General features: G+C 37.3%; 1 protein-coding gene across 2 annotated transcripts in view; it reads right to left on the reverse strand.

The window, feature by feature from the left end:
- The window catches only part of SHPRH (SNF2 histone linker PHD RING helicase), a 95,335-nt gene extending 72,675 nt beyond the window's left edge, over positions 1-22,660 (reverse strand). Inside the window, exons 1-9 of one of the 2 annotated variants that reach the window (XM_078447423.2) lie at positions 22,445-22,660; positions 15,120-15,790; positions 12,474-12,603; positions 10,117-10,335; positions 7,539-7,617; positions 6,708-6,858; positions 5,072-5,180; positions 4,184-4,440; positions 1,453-2,112 (exon numbers count right to left, since the gene is read on the reverse strand). In XM_078447423.2, coding sequence (XP_078303549.1) covers positions 1,453-2,112; positions 4,184-4,440; positions 5,072-5,180; positions 6,708-6,858; positions 7,539-7,617; positions 10,117-10,335; positions 12,474-12,603; positions 15,120-15,758 — 2,244 coding nt within the window. In that variant the 5' untranslated portion in view covers positions 15,759-15,790; positions 22,445-22,660. Of the gene's footprint in view, positions 1-1,452; positions 2,113-4,183; positions 4,441-5,071; positions 5,181-6,707; positions 6,859-7,538; positions 7,618-10,116; positions 10,336-12,473; positions 12,604-15,119; positions 15,791-22,444 lie in introns of those variants that run through there. The other variant, XM_081795780.1, reaches the window with a different exon arrangement.
- Positions 22,661-27,320: the final 4,660 nt, after the last annotated feature.

Consider the following 27,320-nt stretch of genomic DNA (forward strand, 5'->3'; position numbering starts at 1 on the left):
AGACAAACCGATGGCCAACAGACACATAAAAAAAATGCTCACCAGCACTAATGACAAATGCAAATCAAACCACAGTGATATATCACCTCACACCAGTTAGCATGGCTAGTATCAAAAAGACAAAAACAAGTGTTGGTGAGGATGTGGAAAAAAGGAAACTCTTATGCACCGTTTGTGGGAATGTAAACTGATGCAACCACTGTGGAGAACAGTATGGAAGTTCCCAAAAACATTAAAAATAGAAATACTATATGATCCAATAATTCCACTACTGAGTATTTACCCAAAGAAAATGGAAATGCTAACTCAAAAATATAGTCACCCATTTTTACTGCAGCATTATTTACAACAGCCAAGTTATGGAAGCAACCTGTGTCCACTGATAGATGATGGATAAAAAAAATGTGGTATATATAAACAGTGGAATATTAGTTACAAAAAAGAATGAGATCTTGTTATTTGTGACAACATGGATGAACCTAGAGGCATTATGCTAAATGAAAGATGTCAGACAGGGAAAGATAAATCCCATATGATTCCACTTATATGTGGAACCCTAAAAAAACCAACCAACCAACCAACCAAACATAAAACATAAAACAGTATCATAAATACAGAGAACAAATAGTGGTTGCCAGAGGGGAGGGAATTGAGGGGGTGAGTGCGTGAAATAGGTGAAGGGGATTAAGAAATACAGACTTCTAGTTATAAGATAAATAAGTCACAAGGATGAAAAGTACAGCATAGGTAGTCAATAATACTGTCCTAACATTGCATGGTAACAGATGGTAACTCACTTGTCTTGGTGAGCATAGCATAATTTACAGAATTGTCGATTCATTGTTATACACCTGAAATTAATATAACATTGTATGCCAAATATACTTCAATTAAAAACAAAATACTAACATTAGTAAGTTACAATGAACTATGTGCCAGCACTTTATCAATTCATTTAACCTTCGCAGTAAGTCTATGAAGGGGTATTAATTTTAGAACTTAGCACAGTTCCTGGCACGTTACAGGTACTCAATAAATATTTGCTGAATGAGTAAATTCTTATTTTACAGATAATGTAACTGAGGCCTCAAAGGATGACTCTGGATCTAAGAGGTAGAGATGAGACAGGCAGCTACTATTACACAATGCTGCCTTTCTGTCTGAGAGTGGAAATGTGTATATGAAGTCTTTTTCATTTACATGATGGATTTTTTCAAAAGCTTCCACATCTTTTAACTCAAAGCGCTTTAACTTCTGAACTTCTGATGTCAGAAAAGAATACAGAGTCTACTGTTTCATTTCCCATTCTCAATTTCCTCTTCAAATTCTGATTTCATAACTATCTTATTAATTTTTGGGATAAACAACAAAGTGATAAAGGTTGTAAAAATTACCAGAGGGAAGCAAAAATTGGGATTTTCCTATTCATTTAAAGAGTCCAAACTGCCTTACCAAGACTCGAAGAGATGATGACCTCACGTGCCTGTTGATTTCATCCACCCACTGATGACAAATGGAACTGGGCGAGATGATCAGAGTTGCTCGTGTTGATACTGGCTCCATTGCAACAAGGCAATGGGGGCAGTAAAAAGGCTTAATCTTCAGATTCTTCTCTTCATAATTCACACATTTTGCATGTTGCCATAGGTGGCATTTCAGGCACTGAACACGAGGTTTACGGTCTACCTGATCAAGCTCACCACATATGCACTCAAAGCGATAATCTGAGGAATTACAGGGACTCCCGATATTAGATTGTGGCACATCACCGTCGGTAGGGTTTAAAGATTCAGCTTGGTCCTTTGCTCCACGTTCTTCCTTGATTTCAAAGATACATGTACTTTTAGATGTGGTAACATCAGTAATTCCAGAGTCACTGGTAGCTGGACAGTGATCTTGTGGACTGAGATTGATATTAGGCTGACCTTTTCCCTTTTTTGTGGATAGAACAGGCTTTTTCTTGAATTTACTACGATTTTTCCGAGGCTTATAGTAATAATAATAAGGATCATCATCATCATCAGATGTGTTTGATGGCAAGTATTCAGAATCTGTGTCTTTGTTCCCTGATTTTCTGGATTCTTTCTGAATTTTCCTTGGACTCCCTATTGCCTATGAAAAATATTATTTAATTAATCTATATCAATATAATTACAATACTGAAATTAAATCCCCAACCTTATTTATAAGCTTTCCATAAAAATCCAATAGCCACTCTTGCTACCATTTTCCCACTAGAAGAATCACTCCTGATCACTGGCTTTCAATCTGCCCTCTGTAAGAAGCCTCTCTGTGGTCTACAGGTCTAAAAAGGAAGGCTCTACTATTGTGTAAGTAAAAGCTGAAGAGAATAAAAATTAGATAGGAAGCTACTAATATTTTGACATTAACCTCTTATAATTCATATTTTGTCTAAATCAATAAAAGATTAATAGTTTATAATACATAAATATACAAACTCGGGCAATTAACATATCAAGTACAAAAATACAGCATTTAAAGAAAGTGAAAATCTATTAGTTACTGCGATTAGCAAATAAACTCCTTCTTTCTTTCTGCTTTCTACCTGTACCCCTCCTGAAATTATTTACTGGATAACAATTCTGTGCCAGGCATAGTGTTAGATGCTGGCAATACAAATATGAGGAATATTTAGTTCCTGGTCTCCACGAGGTCTATTGGAAAAGAAAGAACAATAAAAAGTGAAACAATGGTACAAGAATGCCTAAGAGGAGTACAAAACAGACAGGGGCTGGGATGGGGAGGTAGGTGGCAGCATGAGCTTCCTAGAAGTGATGTCAGACCTGAGGTTGAACAGATGAGTTGGGACACTTGCCATGAATGGCACTAATTGAAGATTTTCCTTTTTTGGTGACAGAAGGATTATGAGAAGCATAGAAGTTCACTGCAGCTTTCTACCCTGGTTGGGGAAAAATGTTGGGAGACTCCCTACTCCAGAAAATGAACTTTTTTATCTGTCATTTCCTTCACAGTAGACAAGCTAGTAGCTCCACACTTTGATTTACTGTTATTAGTCTTTACTGGATTAATGGATTGATTTTAAAGTCTATTTATTTAAGTAATCTCTATACCCAACCTGGGGCTCAAACTCACAACCCCGAGATCAAGAATCTCATCTGACTAAGCCAGTCAGGTGTCCCATTTACCTGATTTATGTTTGCATAGCTATGTAATTATTTTTTTTAAAGCAAGCTTGAAATTAATAGCCCCCCAAAAGCAGTTTTATAACAAAATGTAAAAATTTTATAAGATGACATGGGAAAAATGAGAACTTACATAAAAGATTGAAAATGTATATAAAAAGCTAAGCAAATGTAAGGTATCATTAATATTTTTAAACTACAGAACAGATTTTTAACTGCTGACAACATTAGGATAAGGAGAGAGTCGTTTTATTTTTTTTCTCTCTCTTTTCTTAACGTTTATTTTTTTGAGAGAGAGCAAGAGTGCTGGCGCACGAATGGAAGAAGGAAGAGAGAAAGGTGAGAGAGAATCCCAAGTAGGCTTCTGTGCAGAGCCCAGTGCAGAGCTGGATCTTTGAGCATGAACTTTGAGATCAAGACCTGAGCCAAAATCAAGAGTAAGACGCTCAACTGACTAGCCACCCAGGCACCCCTACTTTCTTCTCTTTTTTAAAAAAAGATTTTTTTGTGTGTTATTTTAAACTCTTTAATATGCTTAACCCACCGGGGGGGTGCCTGGGTGGCTGTTGGTTAAGCATCCGACTTTGGCTCAGGTCATGATCTCACAGTTTGTGAGTTTGATCCCCACATCAGGGTCTGTGCTAACAGCTCAGAGACTGGAGCCTGCTTCAGATTCTGTGTCTCCCTCTCTCTCTGCCCCTCCCATGCTCATGCTCTCTCTTTCCCAATAATAATAAATAAACATTAAAAAATTAATATGCTCAACCCACCAAAATAATTCATTCAAATATTTATTGAGTACTTGCTATGTGCCAAGCACTCTTCTCTGGGACTAGTAAAATACAGTTTCTACTCTGATGAAACTTCCACTCAGGAGGTAGAAAAGAGATGATACAGGCACATGTGATTTTCCTAGTTTGTTTTTTATCTTCAGTCTCTAAAAGCCTTAGTGTCAAGTGGGATCTGTCCACTCCCTCTATAAGGCATCACACAGAGCAACTTAATAAATGTTCTGTTACCTGCTTTTTTGTTTTATCATATGTATCTTCTTCCTTGTAATTCTTCCCCAATGTAAAAGTCCCAGAAAAACCATGCCCTTTGATCTGTTTCACAAGACCTTCAAAAATTAAACATTTCAGCATCCGTTTCAGAAGACTCCTGTTCCGCTGAACATCGTATCTATATATAGAACTGACATACTTATAGATGGAAAGGATGGAAACTCCTTTTTTTCCATTCATTTCTTTCACAGCTGTCAGGATCATCACACGTGTAGCTATATGCAAAAGGATATGCTAACTTAGAATAATTGAAATTAGAAAAAAACCAGAAACATATTAAGAATAATATGCACTGAGAACTAAGACAAAAAAAGATTTTTATTGAAGATATGTTGTCTGTATATCATTTTGAAGAATATGTAATAAAAATTATCTCAATATATTAATAATATACTATGATGGAAATAACCTAAAGAAGAATTGCTCATTAATTTGTTAATCTACCAAAGCAACTATCATTTAAAATTATATTCGGGGAAAAAAAACCTTATCACAATTGTCCATGTATATCCTACCATCAGTAAAGGAAACATTTGTTGGTTAGCAGAATTTGAAGTGGCTATGCTGGAGAATAAACAAAGCCTGGTGTAAACTGTAAGCTCAAGAAATTTAAATACAACAGACTGAACAAGATCTATACAGAGAAAGAATGAATCGATCAAATGAAAGAATAAATCTTTACTTTTGTTAAGGTAATATGACTTGTAATTGATCCCATTTATACAAAGTATAAACCATGAAAACAATTATTCATAACAACTACAAGATCTCTCCCTATAAGAAATGCAAGAACTATGACAAAGATGACTGCAAAAAGGTATTTTCTTTCAGAGATTTCATACTTACGGGGACACTGAACTTTTTCTTTTGGTTCGAATTCCGTATTTGGGGTTTCTGTGTTTTTTACTTTTCCTCCAGACTGATGTGATGGAATGAAATAATTCACCACTTTTCCCTGATATAAACAACATTCAACAGTCACCCAGTGCTTTGCTTTCAGTAATTGGAGCTGCTTGTTAAAATTAACCCTTCTATTAGGAGATGCAAAAGAGTTGTAAAAAAATGATGAAAGAAAGAGCTAAATATGCTATTCACATATACAAACCTTATGTTTTATTTCAGGGCTACTGCTAGCTATCACTTGAAAACTGTGCATATTATCTTAAGTTACCTAAATGTTAAGTGTGAAACTTCTGAAATTAACTTAAAAAAAATTTTTTTTTAATCTTTATTTATTTTTGAGAGGGAGAGAGAGAGACAGAGTGTGAGTGGGCTGAGAGACAGGGAGGCACAGAATCTGAAGCAAGCTCCAGGCTCAAAGCTGTCAGCACAGAGCCTGACGGGGGGCTCAAACCCACAAACCGTGAGATCATGACCCAAGCCAAAGTCAGACACTTAACAGACTGAGCCACCCAGGTGCCCCTTCTGAAATTAACTTTTCAAAGGCTTGTTTAAATATGGAATTAACATAGAAGTTACCGAGAGTTAAATCATATAGTTAATATAGAAGTTACTGTAACACTGGGGCACCTGAGTGGCTCAGTTGGTTGAGTGTCCAACTCAGGTCATGAGCTTGCAGTTCATGAGCTCGAGCCCCCATCATCTGCTGCTGTCAGCATAGACCCTGCTTTGGATCCTTTGTTCCCCTCTCTCTTCCCCTGCCTTGCCTGAACTCTCTCTCTCTCAAAAATAAATAAACATTAAAACAAAAAAAAGTTACTGTAAAACTATATATTCCAACTCATTTGTTTTTTAACAACGAAATAGATATTTTCTATTCCCTACTCAAATCTACGAGGTTAACTTTGCAAACTTGACCCTACCAGAAGATCACATTATCCCTAAAGTTGTGGGCACAGTGAGCCCTACACGTAATGATACTCTTACCTAGTGTGTTGATTTTAGGTTTTATTACCGGAAATTATGAACTATGAGCTGCACGTGCTTCAGTGGAGCTGTTTCTTTTTTTCCTCCATAAACTCTAAAATTTGTATTTCTAAACACAATTATATATTTTAGAACAAGGACTCAGAGTTTGATTCATTTAGCAATCTAATTACAAAGCTATTTAGCCTTTAACAAAGTTTGAAGTATTAGATTCTATGACTTACATACCTGAGATTTGTACAATTAAAAAAAATTACTTTCAAAAATATTTACTGGTAATATGGAGGCTTGTAGTAGTGACAAAACATTTGAGGGAGTAACAGTACTTTCCTATGAGTTTCTCTGCCAACGAGAAGGAATCTTGGTGACAGCATATCCCCTTTCCTAGTTGGCCAACATCACTTAACAAAAACCCTGCCAGGTCACAAACATCCTATTCTCTGTGCCCGCTTGAGGTTAACGAATAACTAGTACAATTAATTAGCCTCAGAGGAGACTAAAAGTGTTGGCTTAAGTGCCAAGCAAATGTTCCATATATGATGCTTTTTGAGAACATATGTCCCCTGCTTTCTTGGCCCTATGGTACTACTCCTACCTCAGGAAGAGTGAGAGCATCTTGTTTGACATCTTGTCGGGTATGTGTCAGAATCAGAGCCAAAACCTCCACTGTCTTTCCAAGACCCATCTCATCTGCTAAGATTCCGCCAAGCAACTGTGGCCCAGCATTTGGGTAATCACGGATGATGCTGAAGGAAAAAACAAGAAAAACGTATCACAGGAAGGCAAGTAAAAATTATACTATTCCTAAAGAAAACTGGAAGAAATCCATAAAAGTCAAAGTTTTTTTAAACTACATTTTAGTGTGAAACAATCTGAAATGCTAGGTCACTGAATAAAGAACCATGATAATCAAAAAACTGCCTGAGCTGACAAGTGAGTCTGCAGAAACAGGAGTGGTACTGGTAAATAACATCGTTCTTTTCTCTTCTTTAAATAAAAGGAGGTGTGTCTGCCTTCTTTCTGTGTCTGTGAAGAAAAAAACGAGGATAATAACTACTGATTCACCTATGATGTTGCTATGTTTAATGACTCCTATGACTTTAATAATAGAAATTAACAAATCTAATGAAAATATGAGAACTGGTCCATAGAAAGATGACATTTTTATTTAAAATTATAATCTCTTTAAATATGAGTAACTAAGCTTCTTAAATCCATTATTTTCCATTCATTATAGAAAAATGACAAGTACTATTAATTTCATATTTGTCTTACCTATAAAAATGATAAAAATATAAAGTCTAGTAAGACTTCGACTTAGTATTCCTTCCTAAGGTACTGCCAAGGCTAAAGACATATGCGACCAATGTCATACAGGTTTTTGTAACATTTACTTTTAATATCTAGCACATAAAGTTTGCCTTACCAGCCTGTGTACGGATTGTAGTAGAGTTTCAAACCCTCAGATGTAACAATTTCTCGCCATAAGAAATGCAGGGTATTTTCTAAAAAAAAAATATAACCATAAGAACAAGTTTTTGTTTGTTTTCCTTTCTGCCAGAAAATCACGTTAAAATAAAAATAAGTTAATAGTCAATATACTCCGGGAAGCCACATACACATGGAAAAAGGCTAGGATCTCATTCTTTTTTTCAGGTATTATTCTTGTAATTATTCTTCCTTTGCTTTGGGCACCAATATTTTCCACATAAGTGTTATGCAGAAAAACGAAGTACAGCATATCACAGAGAATTAACAGGAAAAGAAAATGAATACAGGAAAACAACTCCTACCCAATGAAGGAAAATAGCTTATCCTCTATAACTCCTTCAAAAAGTTGCCGAAAACCTTTAAATAACTCAACAGACATATGCTTGTGGGCTAATACGTTAACTCAAATCAGACCTAACCTTTTAGAGGGGTCTGATAGCAGGAGGAAAATCTTATTTAACTGAAGAAAAAATATCTTAAACACTGAAGTATTGTGTATTTCAACCAGAGTCTTCCATATTTCTTTCCCTTAATATTTTAAGTTGTTTAAACCAACTGCCAAATTAGGAAGAATGTCTGTATCTACCAGTGCAATGGCAAGTAATTTTGCTGCCTGCTTTAGGGATTAACAGGTGAAGTAGGAATATAGATACATAGGGTTTATAAAATGAAAAAAAATTAAAAGATTAAAAAGCTTCAATTTATGGGAACCACAGGGAACATAACTATTAAATGGCACATGGGATTTAATCAACAAAATCCATTCTGTGGATAAAAAAGAATAAAATACTGCTATATGCAGCATGGATGAATCTCAAAAAACATTATGTTCAAAGAGGCCAACTTCTCCCCCGCCTCAAGTGTCTGCGTTTTGCCATTCTATTAATTGTTTCAAAAACAGGCAAAACTAACTTATGGTGGCAGTAGTTGCCTCCTGAAGGGGTTGAAGTAGGAGAATTGACTGGGCCATGAGGGAACTTTCTGAGGTGAGGGAAATATTTCATGTTAGCACTGTATCATAGATATAAAAAGACAAAATCAATTTTAACAATTTTATTTAGCTTAACATAAACAAAACCTTATCATTTCCATATGTAATCAATATAAAATTATGAATGAGATACTTGGCCTCTTTTTTTGTACTATTTGAAATCTGGTATATATTTTAAATTTACAACACATAATCTGGGCAGTCATTTGAAATCTCAAGAGGCACGTGTGGCTAGTACCTTCTGAGAAAATCTAGTTCTATGTCTTAATTGGGTCACTGGTAACACAGATGCATAGATTTAGCCTAATATATCAAATTGTGCCCTTAAGAGCTGTGCATTGTACCCTAAGTAAGTTATACCTTAATAAAATTATGTAAAGAAAAGTTACTGCATTTTGGAGAAAAAATAATCCAGTCTGTAGGAAACTACAGAGCTAACAATTTCCTCAATCACTAAATTATAAGAAAAAAATACAGAATGTGAAGAGATAAAATCTATGGATTAAAGAAACTTAAGTGACAACAATTCCAATGTATGAATGCTAGTTGGTTTCAAATCTGAATCAACTGCAAGACAGAAAGAGAAACAGAGAGAGAGAAAGGGAGAAAAAAAGGAAGAGAGGAGAGAGATTTGGCAGTATTAAAGAATTACTGGGTTTAAAAATCCATCATAACATATATATTTTATATCTGTTTAAAGCAACCCTTTCTTTCATTGAAATAAACTGTGACATTACCAGATTAAATGATATGATATGTGAAATTATTACTTCAATATAATTTAGAGTACGGATGAGAAGTAGGAAGAAATAATGTTGGTTATAAATGAGTATTTTCTAAAATTAAAAATTAAAAAGTGACATTTGCTGGATTAAAAAAGTATAAACTGGAATCTACGGGAGAAACAAGTAAGAGCTATACCTCATTAAAATAAATCTATACGGAATGGAAGAGAAATGGTCAACACTTCACTTCCTAGAATCATGCAAAAATCTCATCTTCTGCCCATTCCTTTAAAGATAGTGATAAAAAGGCATAAATGACTCCGATAAACTTACTTTCACAAAAACACTTAATCGATAACATTTTATTTTATTATTTATTTTGTGGAGTAAAGAAAATAAATGCAAACCTAGGAGAATTAGTCATACACCAGTCTCCCACTTCTGTAAATTTGCTTTCTGTTGCTAATATTCATCATTAAATTGTGAAGCTTCTCGCAGATGATTAGCAAGATTCCCATTTGATCATGTTCCAAAAGCAATTCTTAGTTAGAAAGGCATGTAAAAAATTTATTGGTTTTAAAAAATTCCAATCAAGGCAGTCTTTATTCAGCAGGAAAAATTAGTTTAAACGCTTATAGTTGAGGGAACTTACAAATGAATTTCTCTGCCTTTCAATTCTAAAGAATTTCTTAGACTACCATTTTGTTCACAGGAAAATTCATTCAATTATAATTAATTCCTAATTATCTTTCATGAAATCCCTCAGATCAATTTGTCTTTGAGCATCTTATACTTGCCACTAGCAGGAGCACTTCTGAAATGCTCTTGTTGTAGCATCCAATTGACAGCCTCTCTTTGGTATGGTCTCAGCACAGGAATCAACGCAGGATGCTGGACATCCACTTGGATGGACTGCGTTTCTTGCTGATGTGTCTGCTTCACAAACTGATAGAGCTCATCGATGTCCTGTCCCTCTGGCTCACTCTCTGAATCTTCTTCATCCTCTTCCAACACATCTGTACATCCAACAACAAATGTACTCAAAACAACCCACTTTTTCTAACTATAAGCAATTCTTATTCTAAGAACATACTATGCATTTTCCAAACTCTGGGGTCCTGCTCAGTGTGTTTTGGGAGTAGAAGGCCCTATCGTTAATTCTTCACTGATCGAAAACCTACCCATCTATCCTTCAAGATAGTTCAACTTTTTCCATGGCATTTTCTTTTGTTGTCCCTGGTTAGAATCAATGTATTCCCCTGTGTTCATGTAATACCCTTCTATTTGGATATAGCAATATATTGCAATCTGTCTGGTAGTGCAATCATTTATGTGTATTCTTTCCTTGTGCACTGAACTGTAATGCAAAGGCTGTCTTTTGTTTTTATATCTCCTCAGAGTAGCTGGCATATGCTTTGCTCAGTGCAGATATTTAATAAACATTTGAATGTGAATATCTTTTACAGTTTATAAAAGGATAATCTATTTCACTTTTACATCTTGACATAAAAAAACTCCATATGCAGACATAATTTTTCTGTCTAGTAAGACAAGGGTTCCCATTTTATTTCTTATGCTAAAAAAGGACAGGCATTTGGTAGCAGCAGGAGCCAACTAAGAGAGAAGGGCGTAAGCCATTAATACAAATTTGTAATGACATCAGATTCATTTGTTGGGCACAACTGCCCTGTGAGACTTTTGTGCCTACTAGAACATGAAAAAAAAAACCCTCAAAATCTTGAATAAATGTACAAACCCATTTTAGCTTATGATTTATTTCTGAACTCTTTCAAAAGACCTATACACTTTTAAAGAACATACCTCATATGCCCTAGAATGAAGATTGTACCACAAAATACTTAATTTACTTTTTTCAATAAAAAATATTCCATGTGAGATTTATTCTTACTATTCTTGTGTAATCTAGTATTGATAACTAAACTGGAAGTTTTCCTTTGAAATCCTTTGATGTTTTCCTTTGAACAGTTCAACTTGTAGTATTTTTAAAAAAGCAGAATAATTCTTACCGTACCCTTAAAAATTCTAGATGTACTTAAAAGCATCCCTTCCAATCATGAAGCCAGAGACTGTCCTCCTTTTAAAGTCTTCAACGTGCAAAATGATTTACTTTTATTAGTAATTTATTATTTTTTTAATTACGTAGGCTTCACCCCCAACACTGGGCTTGAATTCATGACCCTGAGATCAAGAGTTGCAGGCTCTATTGACTGAGCCAGCCAGGCGCCCCTACTTTCATTAGTATTATGAAGCTTTGCAAAGAATGTACTACAGAAACAACTCAACAGTCAAGCTTAGAAAGTGATTTCCCAAATATTCCAGTATGTTCTACAATTTGCATCTGAAATAATGCTGACCCACCATGAGCAGGGCTTGGAGAATTTGAGCCGTTTTTCCAGTAGTGTTGATGGGCTGCACCAAGCCATCCACACTCTCCCCTTGGGAACCAATGGCAGACAACTCTGAAGCTGCAGTCCTGACCAAGGATGCAACATCTTGGCAAGAAACAGTAGCAAAGTTAACTGGTCTTTATGGGAAGCAGGCTCTTGAGATTATTTGTCAGACTGCAAAGGAGAGGTGGAATAAGGCCAGCCAAGAATCTCTGGCCATAACAAAATAAAAGCACAAGAATAATGCAAAAATTCCAATCAGCTCAGATCCCTTTGGACTCTATGGACTCTGCAAACATTTCTTGAGAACCTAGTCTGGGCTAAGCACGGTATTTAGCAAATAAAGACACAAATTAGTGGGGGCATTTCAGATACGTGTAGTTTTGTCACACAGTGATTTTATAGAGGCTGTTTAATTTTATGATGGTTTTATTGTTTTTCTGATTATTATGTATAGGACTTGGGAAAAACCCACAACTCTCAAGTAATGTCAAATTTTTAAAGTTTATTTATTTATTTTGAGAGAGAGAGAAAGAGAGCACGTGTGCACATGCACAAGCATGGGAAGGGTAGAGAGAGAGAGAGGGAGAGGGAATCCCAAGCAGGCTCTGCATTGTCAGTGCAGAGCCCTATGGTGGGGCTTGATCTTGAGAACCATGAGATCATGACCTGAGCCAAAATCCAGAGTTGGATACCCAACCAACTGAGCCCCAGGTGTCCTAAGTAATAGCAACTTTTAAGTTTACCTGGAATAATAAAATTGTACAACTTTTCCATCACTCTTTTCATAAGCTGATTAAACTTCTTCATTCTTGAATTTGCATCACTCAAAAAGTCTAGTTTTGCTAGGCCACCTTCCAAAAGATAAATTCCAACCTACAAAGGATTAATCAACACAAAAATAGTATTAATTGTACTATTACATTCTTCATGAGAACATTAAAAAAAGTTTTTTAATACTGTTTTTAAAGGTATTCACAGTATATGCCCCACAATCGTTAAATATATACCTACCAAATCTCTGTCACAAATTTTTACTTTCAATAACAAATTCATTGTACAAATGCAGTGCCTACTATGTGTAAGGCACCATTCAAGTTGCTAGAAAAAAATACTTCCCAACCTGGAACCAAACCTGAGATAAGGTGATAAGAACACCCATTCCACCTACCAAGCCAAAGATTTCCAAATTTGATGAGTATCAAAATAATCAGTTAAATTGGTTAAAAATGCAGGTTGCCCCAGAAGATTCTGATGCACATGCCAGGATTCTTAAGCACAGTTTGGTGTGGGAATTGCCATTACTAGATCAAACACTACAATGTATAGGAAAACTGATCTTGATTGATGTAAGATAGCTTAATTCTGGTAAAACAATGCAGCATGAAGTTCCATAGTCAAAAGACTTGAAGTTGAATACTAGCACTGGTATTTAGGAGCTAAAAAAAAACAGGCAAAGTAATCGATTTATTTTGACTCAAGCACTGTCATTTGCAAAATGGAGAGAAGACTATTATGAGATAGCCTAGGTAATACAGTTTTAAACTTCCTAATGGTATATACTCACTAAATGCATTTTCTTTCTTTTCCCTAAATTATCCTGGACCTGATTCCATAATCATGCAGAGTCTCATATTCTTTTACTAAAGAACAAGAATCCAAACCAGCATTATATGGGAATAAGTAACAAAGAATGTATTTTTGTATATATTTGTACTCTGCCTTGTATACACCTAGAGTTAGCTTACTATAGCAGCAAGAAATGTTTAAATATTTATACAAATTGGGATAAGAAGACAGAAGAGATCAAGTCTATGGGGAACATAGACAGAACACAGATAAACAAGCCATGAATTCTTACATACTTCCTATCACCGAGCCACAATTTGGGCTTTCATGATCAACCAGGAGAGGGAATACGTGGTTGCAAAGTTTCATTGCCCAGGGAAGAATTAATTACAATCTAATGCTTCCAACTTTTTTCCTTTCCTTTTGTCAATTCTGAAACTACAGATAGGGCTACAATACAATTGTTTTTTAACGTGAGAAAGACAAAAAAGACACAGTTTTCAATCGAACAAAGGTGAATTTAATAACTTTAATCTTTATGTTCATTTATTTTTGAGAGACAGAGAGAGAGAGAGAGAGAGCAAGCTCATGCAAGTGGGGGAGGAGCAGAGAGAAAGGGACACACAGAATCCAAAGCAGGCTATAGGTTTTGAGTTGTCAGCACAGAGCCTTACACAGGGCTTGAACACGTGAACCATCAGATCATGATCTGAGCTGAAGTCGGACACTTAACTGACTAAGCCACCCAGGTGTCCCTGAATTTAACATTTTAGAATTTCTTATCCTTTCAAGTTTTGGCATGAAGGCATATTAACCTGCTTCACAGTTTATAAAGTACATCTACTTACATTGTCTCACCGGATTGCCAACACAATTGTATGAGGTAAAAGGAATGATTATTATTTACATTTTATACAGAAAGATGCTGAAATTAAATGATTCACATAAAGTTACTTGGCTAGTAAATAGAAGAGCCTGAAATGAATTACAAATTTACTCATTCATTTGCTGAAAATCTGTTCAGTATGGGGCATTTTACTAGGCTGTGAAGAAAAAATGACTTCATAGTCTACTGAAGGAGAAAAATTTTAAATCTAAGTACACTACAAGTGGCCAAGGCAAAAATAAACATCTGTACAGTGTTGTGGAGGAAGGGCATGTAATACCATCCATGAAGTTTAAGAAAAGATCTCCCTCGAGAAGTAAACTCTGAGCTGAATATTAAAGAATGTCCAGGAGTTATTAGGGAACAGGAAGGGAACAACCCAGGCCGAGGGAAGTGTGAAAGCAAAAGCACAGATGCAGAAATAGAGCCAGAAAATGTGCAGGACACAAATCAATTCGGAATTTCTGGAACAAAATAAAAACCAGAGTGATAAAGGATAAGGCTGGAGAGTACACAAGCATCTATCAAAGAAAGGAGTTACACACAAGATTACACTTAATTCTGTAGGCAGTAAAGAACAGAATTTCATTTCATTCATATTATACCATCCCAGAGACAAAGCAGATGGAGTTGAAAAGGCCAGCAGGGCAATAAAGAACGGCTACAGGAAGAGGGAGAGATGAGGAAGACCAAAAGAAGACACTGAGAGTAGAGCTGGAAGGGAGGAATCCGGGATGTCTTGAAGAAGGACAGCCTGGAAACGATCAGCTAGAAGTATATATGTCTTATAGCTACTGAAAGCCCAAAATAAAGTACACTTTGAAACTTAATGATGAAAGGCTTATTGCTGGCTTTTTACACCTTCCTTCTATGTCAACTTCAAAATGGGACTGCCCAATGCAGAAGAACCTTAAAAGACACCACAGAAATTGAGTACCTTAATAATGTGATTCCCTTCTGGTTTTTGGTAAAGTTTTATTCTTCTCTTCTTTTGTAGCCACCCCAAATCTTCAAGCATTTCACCACTGAAAGATGATTCCACTCGAATACCATTATCACAAATACTGACTGGCTCGTTGAGTCCTTTTTCTTGTTTCTCTGCATCTTCACTTTCTGAATTCACATAAATCAGGAACTGACCGCTTGACTCTGAACTCATCAGTGTAAAACTCCTTTCTGAAAAATCTTCAGTTAAACTCTGTTCGGGAAGGAGCTGAAGAGTGAATTCTCCTAGAAATGCCCTCCAAGAATTATCAAAGTGATAGGGAGAAATCACAATATTCAGCTTTACAGACAGAGGAGAAAGAATGCCACTGGTCTCTTCTTTATCAACCGATTTTGCGATGCTCACTGCTTCCAAACACCTCTTCTTATCTCTGTGAGCCACTTCTTCTTGTAGGCTATCACCGAGGATGATGCAGTGAGCAGAAGAGAAATCTGAACCCGAGCAGGGGTGCTCCTCATCAGTTAGGATGAGAGGCTCATTCCTTCTGTCTTCATGCATATTCCAGCGAAGCTGCTGTTGCTTTGCTTCATCAACTCTCACTGGGGGAGCACGTTTCCGTCGGCTGCTCATTTTCAAGTTTTCTTGGTTGGCAACTGTGAACTCTAGAAGACAAAGGCAACAAGTAAGCATTCCAACAGAGGATTTTAGTATTAAAGTGCTCCCAGATGAAGAATTCACCACAAACTAACAGCCCACATACACAATATGAACTCTTCGGAGAGATAAAGCAATGGATAATTTTTTTTTTTTAATAAGTCAAATACAGGTAAGGACCACATTGACCACAATCTCACGCATCATAGAAATTCTAATGGTCATAACAGTACTTTAATGGATACATTTAATAAAGTTAACATGCTACATAAAATAAAATACATTTAATGAACAGTAAGACAGTAAGGTAAATCTCTCAAATATCCTGGAAATGCATAGTTGAAGAGTTCTAGGAACTCATAATCATCACAACAAAAGTTCATTTTTGTTTTATAATTCCAAGGAGTTTATAGAATTTTTAAAAATTCTGAAAAATATATTTTCTCTTTTAAAAGAGGAAGATGAAAATCCAGAATGTATTTCTTTTTGTGGATCAGCAGATAAAAAGGTAACAGGAATAGCTGGGAAGGAATAAGGTGGTGATGGCAACCAGAGGAAATGGAGCAGAGACAATAAAGAAGAGAAAAAAAAATGTAGGAAGAAAAAGAAAAAGAAAGCTTTGTCATCTCAGAAGAGGAACTGGTCTGACAGCAGCCTGTATTATGTAGGCCCAAACTAACCTTTTCCCAAAATAATAGCCAATTCCTATATGAAACACAAACCAACTCACAGAGATTAAATCATAAAGTTGTGGGGCGCCTGGGTGGCTCAGTCGGTTAAGCGTCCCACTTCAGCTCCGGTCACGATCTCGCGGTCTGTGAGTTCGAGCCCCGTGTCAGGCTCTGGGCTGATGGCTCAGAGCCTGGAGCCTGCTTCCAATTCTGTGTCTCCCTCTCTCTCTGCCCCTCCCCCGTTCATGCTCTGTCTCTCTCTGTCTCAAAAATAAATAAACGTTAAAAAAATTAAAAAAAAAATCATAAAGTTGTAATGATGGCTGATGCCTATTCCACCTATTCTAACAATGTAGTTGGGGAAAAAGAAAAGGATGTATAAACAATTAAAATTTGGCTTCAGGATAGTTTAAGAAATATTTTCAATTTGGAATGTTTATGGACTGGAAGATTCAAGATGTCAATTCCTAGATACTGATCCACAAAGTAATCCCATTCAAAATCCCAGTAGGCTTTTTATTTTTTTATTTTTTAATTTTTGCAGAAGCTGACAAGTGATTCCAAAATTTATATTAAAATGCCCAAGATCTAGAAAAGTCAAAATAATTTTGAAAAAGAATAAAGTTGAAAGACTTACACCGACTCCAGGACTTACAATGATGGTAATCAAAACAGTGTGGTAACGGTACACAGACATGGTAATCAAAACAGTATGGTAATAGTATATGATAGATATATAGAGCAATGTAACAAAATAAAGTGTTCTGGAATAGACCCAAACACATATGGTCAATGATTTTTGAAAGAAATTCAAAGGCAGTCAACAGGCAAAAAATATCCTTTTCAATAAACAGCCATATGCAAAAAAAAAGTGAACCTGGACCTTTATCTTATACATGTCAAAATTAACTTGAAATACATCAAAAACTGAACCACAAAAGCTAAAACTATAAAACTTCTAGAAGAAAACAGGAGAAAATCTAAGTGACATTAGATTAGGCAAAAAAATTTAATTTAAATAGGTTACAAAAAGCAGAGAATATAAAAAAATTGATAAAGTAAGCTTCAACAAAATTACTTTGGCACTTCAAAAGATACTGTTTATAAAAATGAGAGGGGAGCCAGACAGGGCACAGTATTTGTAAAATACCATCTGATGAAGGATTTGTATGTGGAATAGAAAAAGAACTTTTACAAATCAGCAATAAGACAACCTTATGAAAAAATGACACACACTTCACCAAAGATGATCTACAAGTGGCAAATAAGTACATGAAAACATCTTCACCATCATCAGTCATTAAGCCAATGCAAATTCAACCTACAAACCACAATAGGAAACCATGTATCCACTAGAATGGTTAAAATTTAAAAGACAGGATGTACAGCAGCCAGAACTGAACTCTCAAACATTCTAAAAGGACAAATTTGTCAATTTCTTATAAAATTAAACACAAACGTTCTGTTCTGCGCAGTCTAGTAATCTTGCCCCTCGATATCTACCAAGAGAATTAAAAACATAGATTCACAAAAGAGATTTAAATTTGAATGTTAATAGCAGTCAATTATTATCAGTCAATATTGGAAACAACACAATTGTCCATTACGTGGTAAATGGATAAACCGGTGGAATACTACTCTGTGATCAACTACTGATAAAACATAGATGAATTTTTAAAGCATCATGCTAAGCAAAGGAAGTCAGATGTGTAAGACCATATACTGTATGATTCTATTTACATGAAATTCTAGAAAAGGCAAACACCTACTGATAGAAAGCAGGTTAGTGGTTACTAGAGGCTAGGAAGTGCCTCAGATCTCTGGTCCCCATCCTGCCACATTAAAGTTGGATTACTGTAATATATAATTTATACTTCTGAGAGCTACCACTCATTGAATATATGCCAAATTTCTGTTAACCATACTATTGCACTTACATTTTTTTTAAGTTTATTTATTTATTGAGAAAGAGAGAGAGAGAGAGAGAGAGAGAGAAAGAGAGAGAATCCCAAGCAGGCTCTGCCTTACCAGTGCAGAGCCTGACTCAGGGCTCAAACTCAGGAAAAACCATGAGATCATGACCTGAGTCAAAATCAAGAGTCAGAAGTTTAATCAATTAAGCCACCCAGTCACCCCTTAATAAATCTGATTTTAAAAGCACAAAAAGTAAATACAGGAAAGATTTAAAATTATAAGAGATTATTAAGAACAGCTTTATTCTAATAAACTTGAAAAGTCTACATAACGTGAGCAATTTACTAACAAAATATAAATGAATAAAATTTATTTTCTTAGTAGCCACGCTGCATATGGCTTTTTAACTTTAAATAAAATTAAGTAATACCATAAACTCAGCTGCTCAGTCTCACCAACCACACTTTAAGAGCTCAATAGCCATATGTGACTAGCGGCTACTACACTGGACAGGGCAAATATAAAACCTTCACAAAACTGCAAAAAGGCTATCAAGTATTGTTGGTCTAAGTCAATCATGAGAATTCCATTTCCTTAGCACTGACTGCTTTATGAATGTGCAGGTAATAGACTAAAAATCAATCTCTTACTATGGTTAACTATAAGCATCATATCTCCTCTATTATCTTGGAAGAACAATACAGGAAGCCCCTAATAACCTGTATGTTTATCTTTGCCCAATTCTCATCAGAACACAGGCTAGAATACTGGAATTTGGTCATTCTGGAAGTTTGAAAAGTTCTGCTCATCAGCTTATTAGTTAACTATGACCACAAATATGCTGTATAACACACCATCTCAAAGCTCAATGCTTCGAGAGAGCAATCACTTATTCTCTTAGATTTGCAGGTTAGCTGAGGGTTGGCTGACCTAGACTAGGTTTCTGGAGGAGCAGTTCAGCACGGCTTGAATCCTCTTAGGACCAGCAAAGCAACCCACAAATGTGCATAAGGCCATGGGTGAGGTGTAACAGTGTAAATCCAAACACACAAGTACTCTTCAAAGTGTGGTCATAGCAAAAGCACAAGGTTCCACGAGCTAAAGCAAGGCACACGAATGGACCCAAAGTCAAGGGGTGGGGAAATGTACCGTACTTCTTTACTGGGTAGAACTGCTCATGACAAAGAGTGTGGATATGAGGTAGGGGTTACATGATCTATGACACCAACTCTAATATTAATAACATGGTAATTATGGAATTGTTAACCCTGAAAGCCCCAAAACAAATGGCTATAGAGTCTCACATCTGTAAAACGATGTGGCTTACAGGAGAAAAGAGTCTAATTCTAGCTTTGGCATTGAGTGACTGTGTGGCAGAGGAATAGTTATCTAACCTCTCTGTGCCAGTTTTCTCATTTGTAAAATGGGGATGACAGGACTGTGCTTAGAAATAATATTGGGGTGCCTGGATGGCTTAGTCAGTTAAGCGTCCCACTCTTGATTTTGGCTCAAGTTACGATCTCGTGGTTTGTGAATTTGAGCCCTACACTGGGCTCGGCACTGGCAGTGCAAAGCCTGCTTGCGATTCTCATTCTCTCTCTCTCTCTCTCTCTCTCAAAATAAATAAATAAATATAAAAAAAATACTATAAATGCAATAGTATAGTTAACGGAAATCTGGCATATATTCAGTGAATGGTAGCTGCTATTATCATCACCCTCAGAACTATAAGCTATACATTACAATAATCCAACTTTAATGTGGCAGGGACCATAGATCTGTGTGTCTCAAACTTTACACGTTAGAATCATTTGGGGAACTTAAAAAAAAAATACTGATGCCCATGTATACCCCAGCCCGTTAAACCAGAACCCAACACACATTCATGATTTAAAAAAAAAAAAAAAATTGTTTTGGTCGACTCTTTTTCTAAGGGATTTCTATCCAGGGATAATTTCTTGAACCAAAGAAGATGTTATTTGATGAAACTACTTACAACCATAATGTTAACTGGAAGCCAAGAAGTCAAGTACTGGTAAAATTCTATAAATCTCTAATCATATTCCAAATACTTCTGGTTTTCTTCATACCACATGAATCCCATTTTTGGTCGTTGTATTTCTTATTGCTTCCTCTTAAATATCAGCGTTTGGGTAAAACATTATATACAGTTTTTTAAATACGGACCACGCTTTATACAATAGTCCTGCATTTAAATGTAAAAAGCCTGTTGCTTGAAATGCCCTTTTACACTTTGCTGTCTGTTGCTGTCCCAATCTTCCCCAGAAAACTTTCCATGAGTGGGCATGCTGAGTTAAGGGCCTTTCCTCCTTGATCCCAACTGCTACAGTGCTCTAGCTTGAAGGACTTGAAAGCTGGGCAGAAACAGTATCCTATTCCCCATTGTACACCCAATGCCAGGTCAGTGCCAGAATGGAAATGATATTCCAAAACAAGGTGAAACAAATTATCTTGAACTCCCTGAATACTGAATATCCTCCCTCTTTTTAAAGTGCCATGTTTCTTTTTGGACAAGAGTCTCTTAACCACGTTCTAGAAGATTATAGGTAATGTGAAACTATTCTTTACTATTTCTGGCCCTGAATGAGACAGAGAAAACTGACTGACCCATATCTTCGACAGAAAACAAAGACAGCTGTTAGAAAAATAAGCATAAAATGTTAAGTTACTATGACATTGTAACAAACGATTACCAATTAAACTTAAATTCAGATTTTTTTCCTCTCCGAATTATTATCTCTCTATTAAAAGACACCTACCAATCCTAAATTACGACAAATCCGTGGTAGACCCAGGTTTAGGCTATTAGGAGCAAAAAGTATACATCTGTCACCCTGCTGCCCAAGGTAAGCCTTAGGTAAGCAAAGCCCAATCATTGCTGATTAGTGAAAAGCTCTTAATGATCTAGCATTACCACGATCCTTCTGTAGTTATAACTCCAACAAGATGAGAGTATTTTAATCTACCGAACCCCAAAATATATGTCACATAAACTTAAAAAATGCCCCGGTAAGAAGCTTTTTCACCAGCACATTCTGTTCCCACAAATCTTTGTAGGCTGAACTCTTAATAAAAGATTTGTTTTAATAATTCTACAAGTGCAGTTCTTTTAGGCTTGGGCAAAAAGAGGACATATACACAATAGCATCTTTCAAAAGTAAACTATTTTATTCTCAACTGTTAGCTTATTGGTTAACTCGACCTGGGGAGCTCTAGAAAGAGCAGGTTATCCAGTACAGGCACACTTATCTCGCTAATGCTCAATAGTACTCAGCTTCCAGCATGGTTTCTGATCATAAACCAACATCTAGGATTTCTAACTCCTGGCTAATGTCCAGTCACTTAGAAAAAAGTCACGAGATTAATGCCATTATTTTAAAACACTGTATATCTGACAATGACAGTCAATCATCAGATAACAAATCTCTGTTCATAAACCTAGCAGCGACCACGGAGCCAAAATGTACAACGTGCAAGGGTGGTTGTGAGTGCGAATGTAATTAATCTGACTCTAAAGGTAGCTGAGAACTTTCAGACTAACTTAGAAGCCTCGCCTCCCGTTTACATTACAACCCCGCGCACCTAGAAGCTAGGTAGTCAGCTGCCCAGTTGCAGCCTCCAGGGGCGTTTGTGTTAGGAATGGCGATACCTACTCCGTTTTCCTCCAAAACTCAAAAGCGGTTCAAGGAATCAAAGCTGGGCTGTCAGCGCCAGATCGCTCCTAGCAGGCCCGGCAAACAAGCTACCGCGAGGCCGAGGAGCGCGACAGCCCCTCGGGCGCTCGATCTAAACACCGCTGGCCCCAGCCCCCGGGGAGAAGCACAGCCTCCTTTCCCACGGCCCTACCTTCTCCCTGGGGGGCCGTGGCGGTCCAGAGGCCCCCAAGTCTGGGATGGGAAAGGGTCGGGGAGACTCGCGCTGCGGTTCTCTCTCAGCCCTTTAGCTTCCTAGACTCCAGACAACTACTTCTTCTCTCCCAGGGACCTCCGTCTCCGTTTGGAGACGTCTTCCGTCCCCAACCTCTGACCCCTGACCCCCCATCATCCAAGAGCCTACCTGGTTCTCCAAGCCTCTTGAGACACTCTGCACCAAGGCTCGGGGCTCCACTAAAGCCCCCCACAAGTCCCGGGCAAGCATTCACCACCCACCGAACACCCGTCTGAGATGGGCACGCGCGCTTTACGCTGGTTTGTGTTGGGGTTCCCGGGGGGCCCAGAAACCAGAGCTCCCAGCTACCGGGTGCGCGCTGGAGCGTAGGGTCAAGGTGAACGCGCACGTCGGAGCGCCCCGCCCCTTTTCTCCAGCAATAGCTTCATACGTCGCTTCTGCGCAAGTCCACACGATTAAAGTCTTGCAGAGGATACGTTGGGATCTCGCGATAGCTTTGCCCCAAGATATTAGGAGTACAGGATTGGCTGGAACCTCTAAGGAGGGGGCGAGGCTCTAAGCAGGTATTAGATGTGGGCGGGGCTCCCCGCTGAAGGGGCGGTGCTCCGCTTGAAGCAAGTGATGGGAGTGATTGGTGGATTTAATAAAAAGGCAGAAGAGAGTTCTGCAAATGCACCTTTGCTATTGCTTCTAGAAAGCAGCTGCTATCTAGGTATGGATGAACCTTATCTCTGTCAGAAAAGTTATTTTAAAAGGCTTCTCAGGAAAAGTGAGTAAGTAGTTTAAGAGGAGGGAAAAACTACATGTATTGTACTGAAGCAGGCCTTCCAATATCTTAGTTTTTTTTTTTTTTCTTTTTTTTTTCTTTTTCTCTCCGAAAGGTAGCCTCTTTCTCATGAGTGAAGGCGTACGTTTAGTTAACTGGAATAACTCTGAGAGGCTTCAGGGCCAAGAGCTTGTAACATGACCGTCAGGAAACATCAGGCACTCAATGACTAGTGAGTACCTAATGAGGGTTCAGCATAATGCTCAAAAAGGGGAGTCTCGGCATGTGTGGTCAGAAGCACAGAAGTAAGTTCTTGTCTAAGAAAACATCTGTTGTGACGGGGCGCCTGGGTGGCTCAGTCGGTTAAGCGTCCGACTTCGGCTCAGGTCACGATCTCGCGGTCCATGGGTTTGAGCCTCGCGTCGGGCTCTGGGCTGATGGCTCAGAGCCTGGAGCCTGTTTCAGATTCTGTGTCTCCCTCTCTCTCTGCCCCTCCCCCGTTCATGCTCTGTCTCTCTCTGTCTCAAAAATAAATAAACGTTAAAAAAAAAAAAAAAAAAAAAAGAAAACATCTGTTGTGGTTGCAGACAGTTAAAAAAAAAAAAAGAAAACATCTGTTGTGGTTGCAGACAGTTCAGAGTGGTCGTATCCTACACAATACAGAACTTCATCACAGACTTCTAAGCCTGAAAGAAGCCATTTACATAAAGTAAACCCGGTAAAATTAGGTGGAAATCAGTTACCTTCTCCCAGGCTTCATGAGGCAAGTTGAAAAAGGAGTACAAATGCTGGAGCGTTTATACTGGCAAGCAGACTTCTTTGGAGAACCGATCATTTTACTAAGTACAAAAAGATGGGCCCTTTCTTTTGGACGTGCAAGCTGAAACTCACGTTTAGATGTATATTGAGCTGTAAAAGGTTATCTTTGGTATTTTTATGTCACTTCTTACCGTTGGAGCAGAGAATTAAGCTCATACTTTGGCTAAGTCCAACTGGTGCCAGACAGAAACATGTGAAAATAAACACAGCATCATTTCATCTTTGTTCACCTTAATTGGGGTAATGAATCTCTACAGACATAATTATTGTTAGCCTGTACAAATATTAAACTACAGAGATTCAGTTGTAAGTGTGCAGAAATGCAGTTTTAACTATAGAGGTGGAATCTATGCACTATCACTCAGTAGTTACAGTTAAACAAAATTCTTCCTATTGAATATTCCAATGGTGTATTCAATCCTATATTTGCAGAGTGTCCTGTATATTCTTTGAAAAATGTTCTCTATGGAGTAATGTGTTGCAATATCAGAATCACCAGAGCTAATTTTAGAAAATATGGTTCATTTTTGCACTTAGGTATCTGGAAGTTCCCAGCTGTGAGACACCTTTTTACCCCTTACAAAACTGAGTTCATCCACCCTTCAGATACTAATGATCTAATGCCATTTCACAAGTATAACCCAGATACAAACCAATAAGTGAACTACCCAGTGTTTGTAGAGTTCAACTACTTCTTAAAACTATAAATGTGATGGCAGTCAGATCATTTGCTTCCTGTGTGGTCTCACTAGACCAAAGCTATACATCAAGTTCCTTTTGGGGACAGTAGCTTTATTATAGCCATATCCTTAATTAAAGTCATCTTTTTGGAAATTAATGTTCTTTTTTTAAAAAAAATGTTTATTTTTGAGAGGGAAAGCACAAGTGGGGGAGGTACAGAGAGAGAGGGAGACAGAGGATCCAAAGCTGGCTCTGTGCTGATAGGAGAGAGCCCCAAGTAGGGCTCCAACTTACAAAGGTGAGATCATGACCTGAGCCAAAGTTGGATGCTCAACCAACTGAGCCACCCAGATGCCCCGCCCCTTTTTTAAAGAATAAAATGCTAATTTATTTTTGGAGAGAGAGAGAGAGCGTTTATTTATTTTTGAGAGGGAAAGCACAAGCAGGGGAGATGCAGAGAGAGAGAGAGAGAGAGGGAGAGGGAGAGAGAGGATCTGAAGCAGGCTCTGTGCTGACAGCTGAGAGCCTTATGCAGGGCTGGAACTCCAATCTTGAGATCATGACCTGAACTGAATTTGGATGCTTAACTGACTGGGCCACCCAGGAGCCCCTGAATAAGTTGGTCTTAAGGAGGAAGACTGGTTGAGAGAGAATAGATGAGTTAAAGCAAATTTAACTCCCTTTCTGGGTAGAAACAAGGTAACTGATGATTTATGAGTAGAACTTTCTATTTTGCAAGGCTCTTTCATGTTCGTTTTTCTATGAAATACTTAAAATTTCATGAATTTTGGAATATTTAAAATTAATTTAAAATTTAAAATATTTAAAATATTTAAAATTCTCATTTTACAGAAGAGGAATCTGAGAGTCAGAGAAATTTGGTGATTTGCCACCGTTTAGCTCTGAGAGACAAGAGGATATAGAGCTCCCTTGACTATTCTGTGTAGGCCGTTGCCTCTTATTACTAAGTCATGTATTTGGCTATCAGATAAAAATAAGCAATTATCACCAGACTTCCTGGGTTGGCCTGCAAAAAATGAAGGCAAAAAGTTTGTAATTATTTGCTGACACAGGGCTATGTATATCAACAATAAGGATCATTCGGGTCCAGGACTGTTTCTCCTTAATAGATCATTAATAAAATTGCTTGAGAACTTTATTCCTTATTCTGCTCACCGTTGCCTGCTCTCTGGAAGTGAAGATAACGGCCACTCAGTATGACTGAGGCTTGCCAAAGATGACTCTTTTTTGCCATTTCCTCCACTACCAGCCTGTCTTCAGACTACTTTTTCTCCTCCTGACCAAATGAAAGTATTAGGGTCAAAGTAACCATTCCAGAGTGAATTGCAAGGGCCGAAGGCCATTGTTAAAAATGTGTGTAGTTTTAACAGAGAGTGAAAGAAACACAGTCTTGCAAAATTGGCTCTGGCAGGGGTGATCAGCTGTGACCAAGGGAGTGATGCCAGGTCAAACAAACAAAAACTGGTATCAGAGGGATTATGCATGCTTTGCTGTAGTGTGAACAGGATATGTTGAAGGGCAGGCGGTGTGTGACCTGAACACAAATCTTCATGTGTAGAGCCTCACAGCTTTTCCTCAGGCTGGCTGTGGATAAGTCTAATTATTAACTTTCAATTTAATTTTCCCACAATGATTTGCAGGTTGGATTTATTTCAAACTGCAAAGTTTGTCCTGTCTCCCCTGCTGAAAACTCAACCTGAAAAATGAAAACTCAAGCTGTGTCCCTTCTGCCTCTCATAATTTGTAAAACAAAATTCGTAAACTGTACACAAAAAGCTGCACTGGACATGAACTTGTGACTTAAGGAGAAGGTAATTCATCATTTCTTTCTGTTTGTCTTTGTTGTCAATAAAGCAATGCTTATAAATTAAGTAAAAGCAAGGAGCAGTAAAAGCAAGGCTGAAGCTGAGTCTGTTGGGTAAGGAAAGATGTGAGATTATATTCAGTGTTTCTCAATGAGGATGACATAATCAGTACCATTGATCCCTTTCATGGCCCTTTCCACTCTCCATTCCCAACTGTTACTTTTGTTCTAATATTCTTTTCCAATTGATTTTTTTCAATACGGCCTCTAGGCATTAAGCAACAGGAATATTGTAGATGATTCTACTGATGCTTATGACAAGTAATATTTATTATGCAGGTTTGGAAAAATACAAATAAATGTCTTTTGAATATTTCAAGGGTTACTATCAGGTGTCATTGTAAAGTACAAAAATAGTTATGAAACACTTTCAGAATGAATCTAAAATCTCAACCATGGTCATAGTAGCATAAAATGATACTTAACAGAGAATAGAGTCTTTCCAAAGCTTCCATCCACCAGAAGGGTAGCACCATGCTCAGACCTTACCACTGGTGTATTGTTTAGGTCAGTTCTTGAGGTAATGTCGAAAATAGATCTGAGTTTCACCTCCTTTAAACTCTGTTGAATTTTTTATTTATTCTTTGAGCCCTTAAATAAATTTACATAATTAAAACCTTAAATACTACACAGTAATAGTATATAATGATCAATCATATCCACATGCTGTAACTGTTAACTGTTTGCTCCTGTGTTGACTGTTTGCTCCTGAGAATTAATTTTTAAACAACAAACCAATCCATCCAACCATCTCATATAATTGTAGTGAAACTAATTTAAATAAAGAGAGATATTTAGGAACCACTTGAGTAGATAAACTCCAACGTATGACCTAATTGACTTCTGGATGATTAAAAAGCAAGCTCACATAAATCAAACCCTTACTTCCTATA

This window comes from Panthera onca, chromosome B2, assembly GCF_046562875.1.
Source record: "Panthera onca isolate mPanOnc1 chromosome B2, mPanOnc1 haplotype 2, whole genome shotgun sequence".
NCBI classification, from domain to species: Eukaryota; Metazoa; Chordata; class Mammalia; order Carnivora; family Felidae; genus Panthera; species Panthera onca.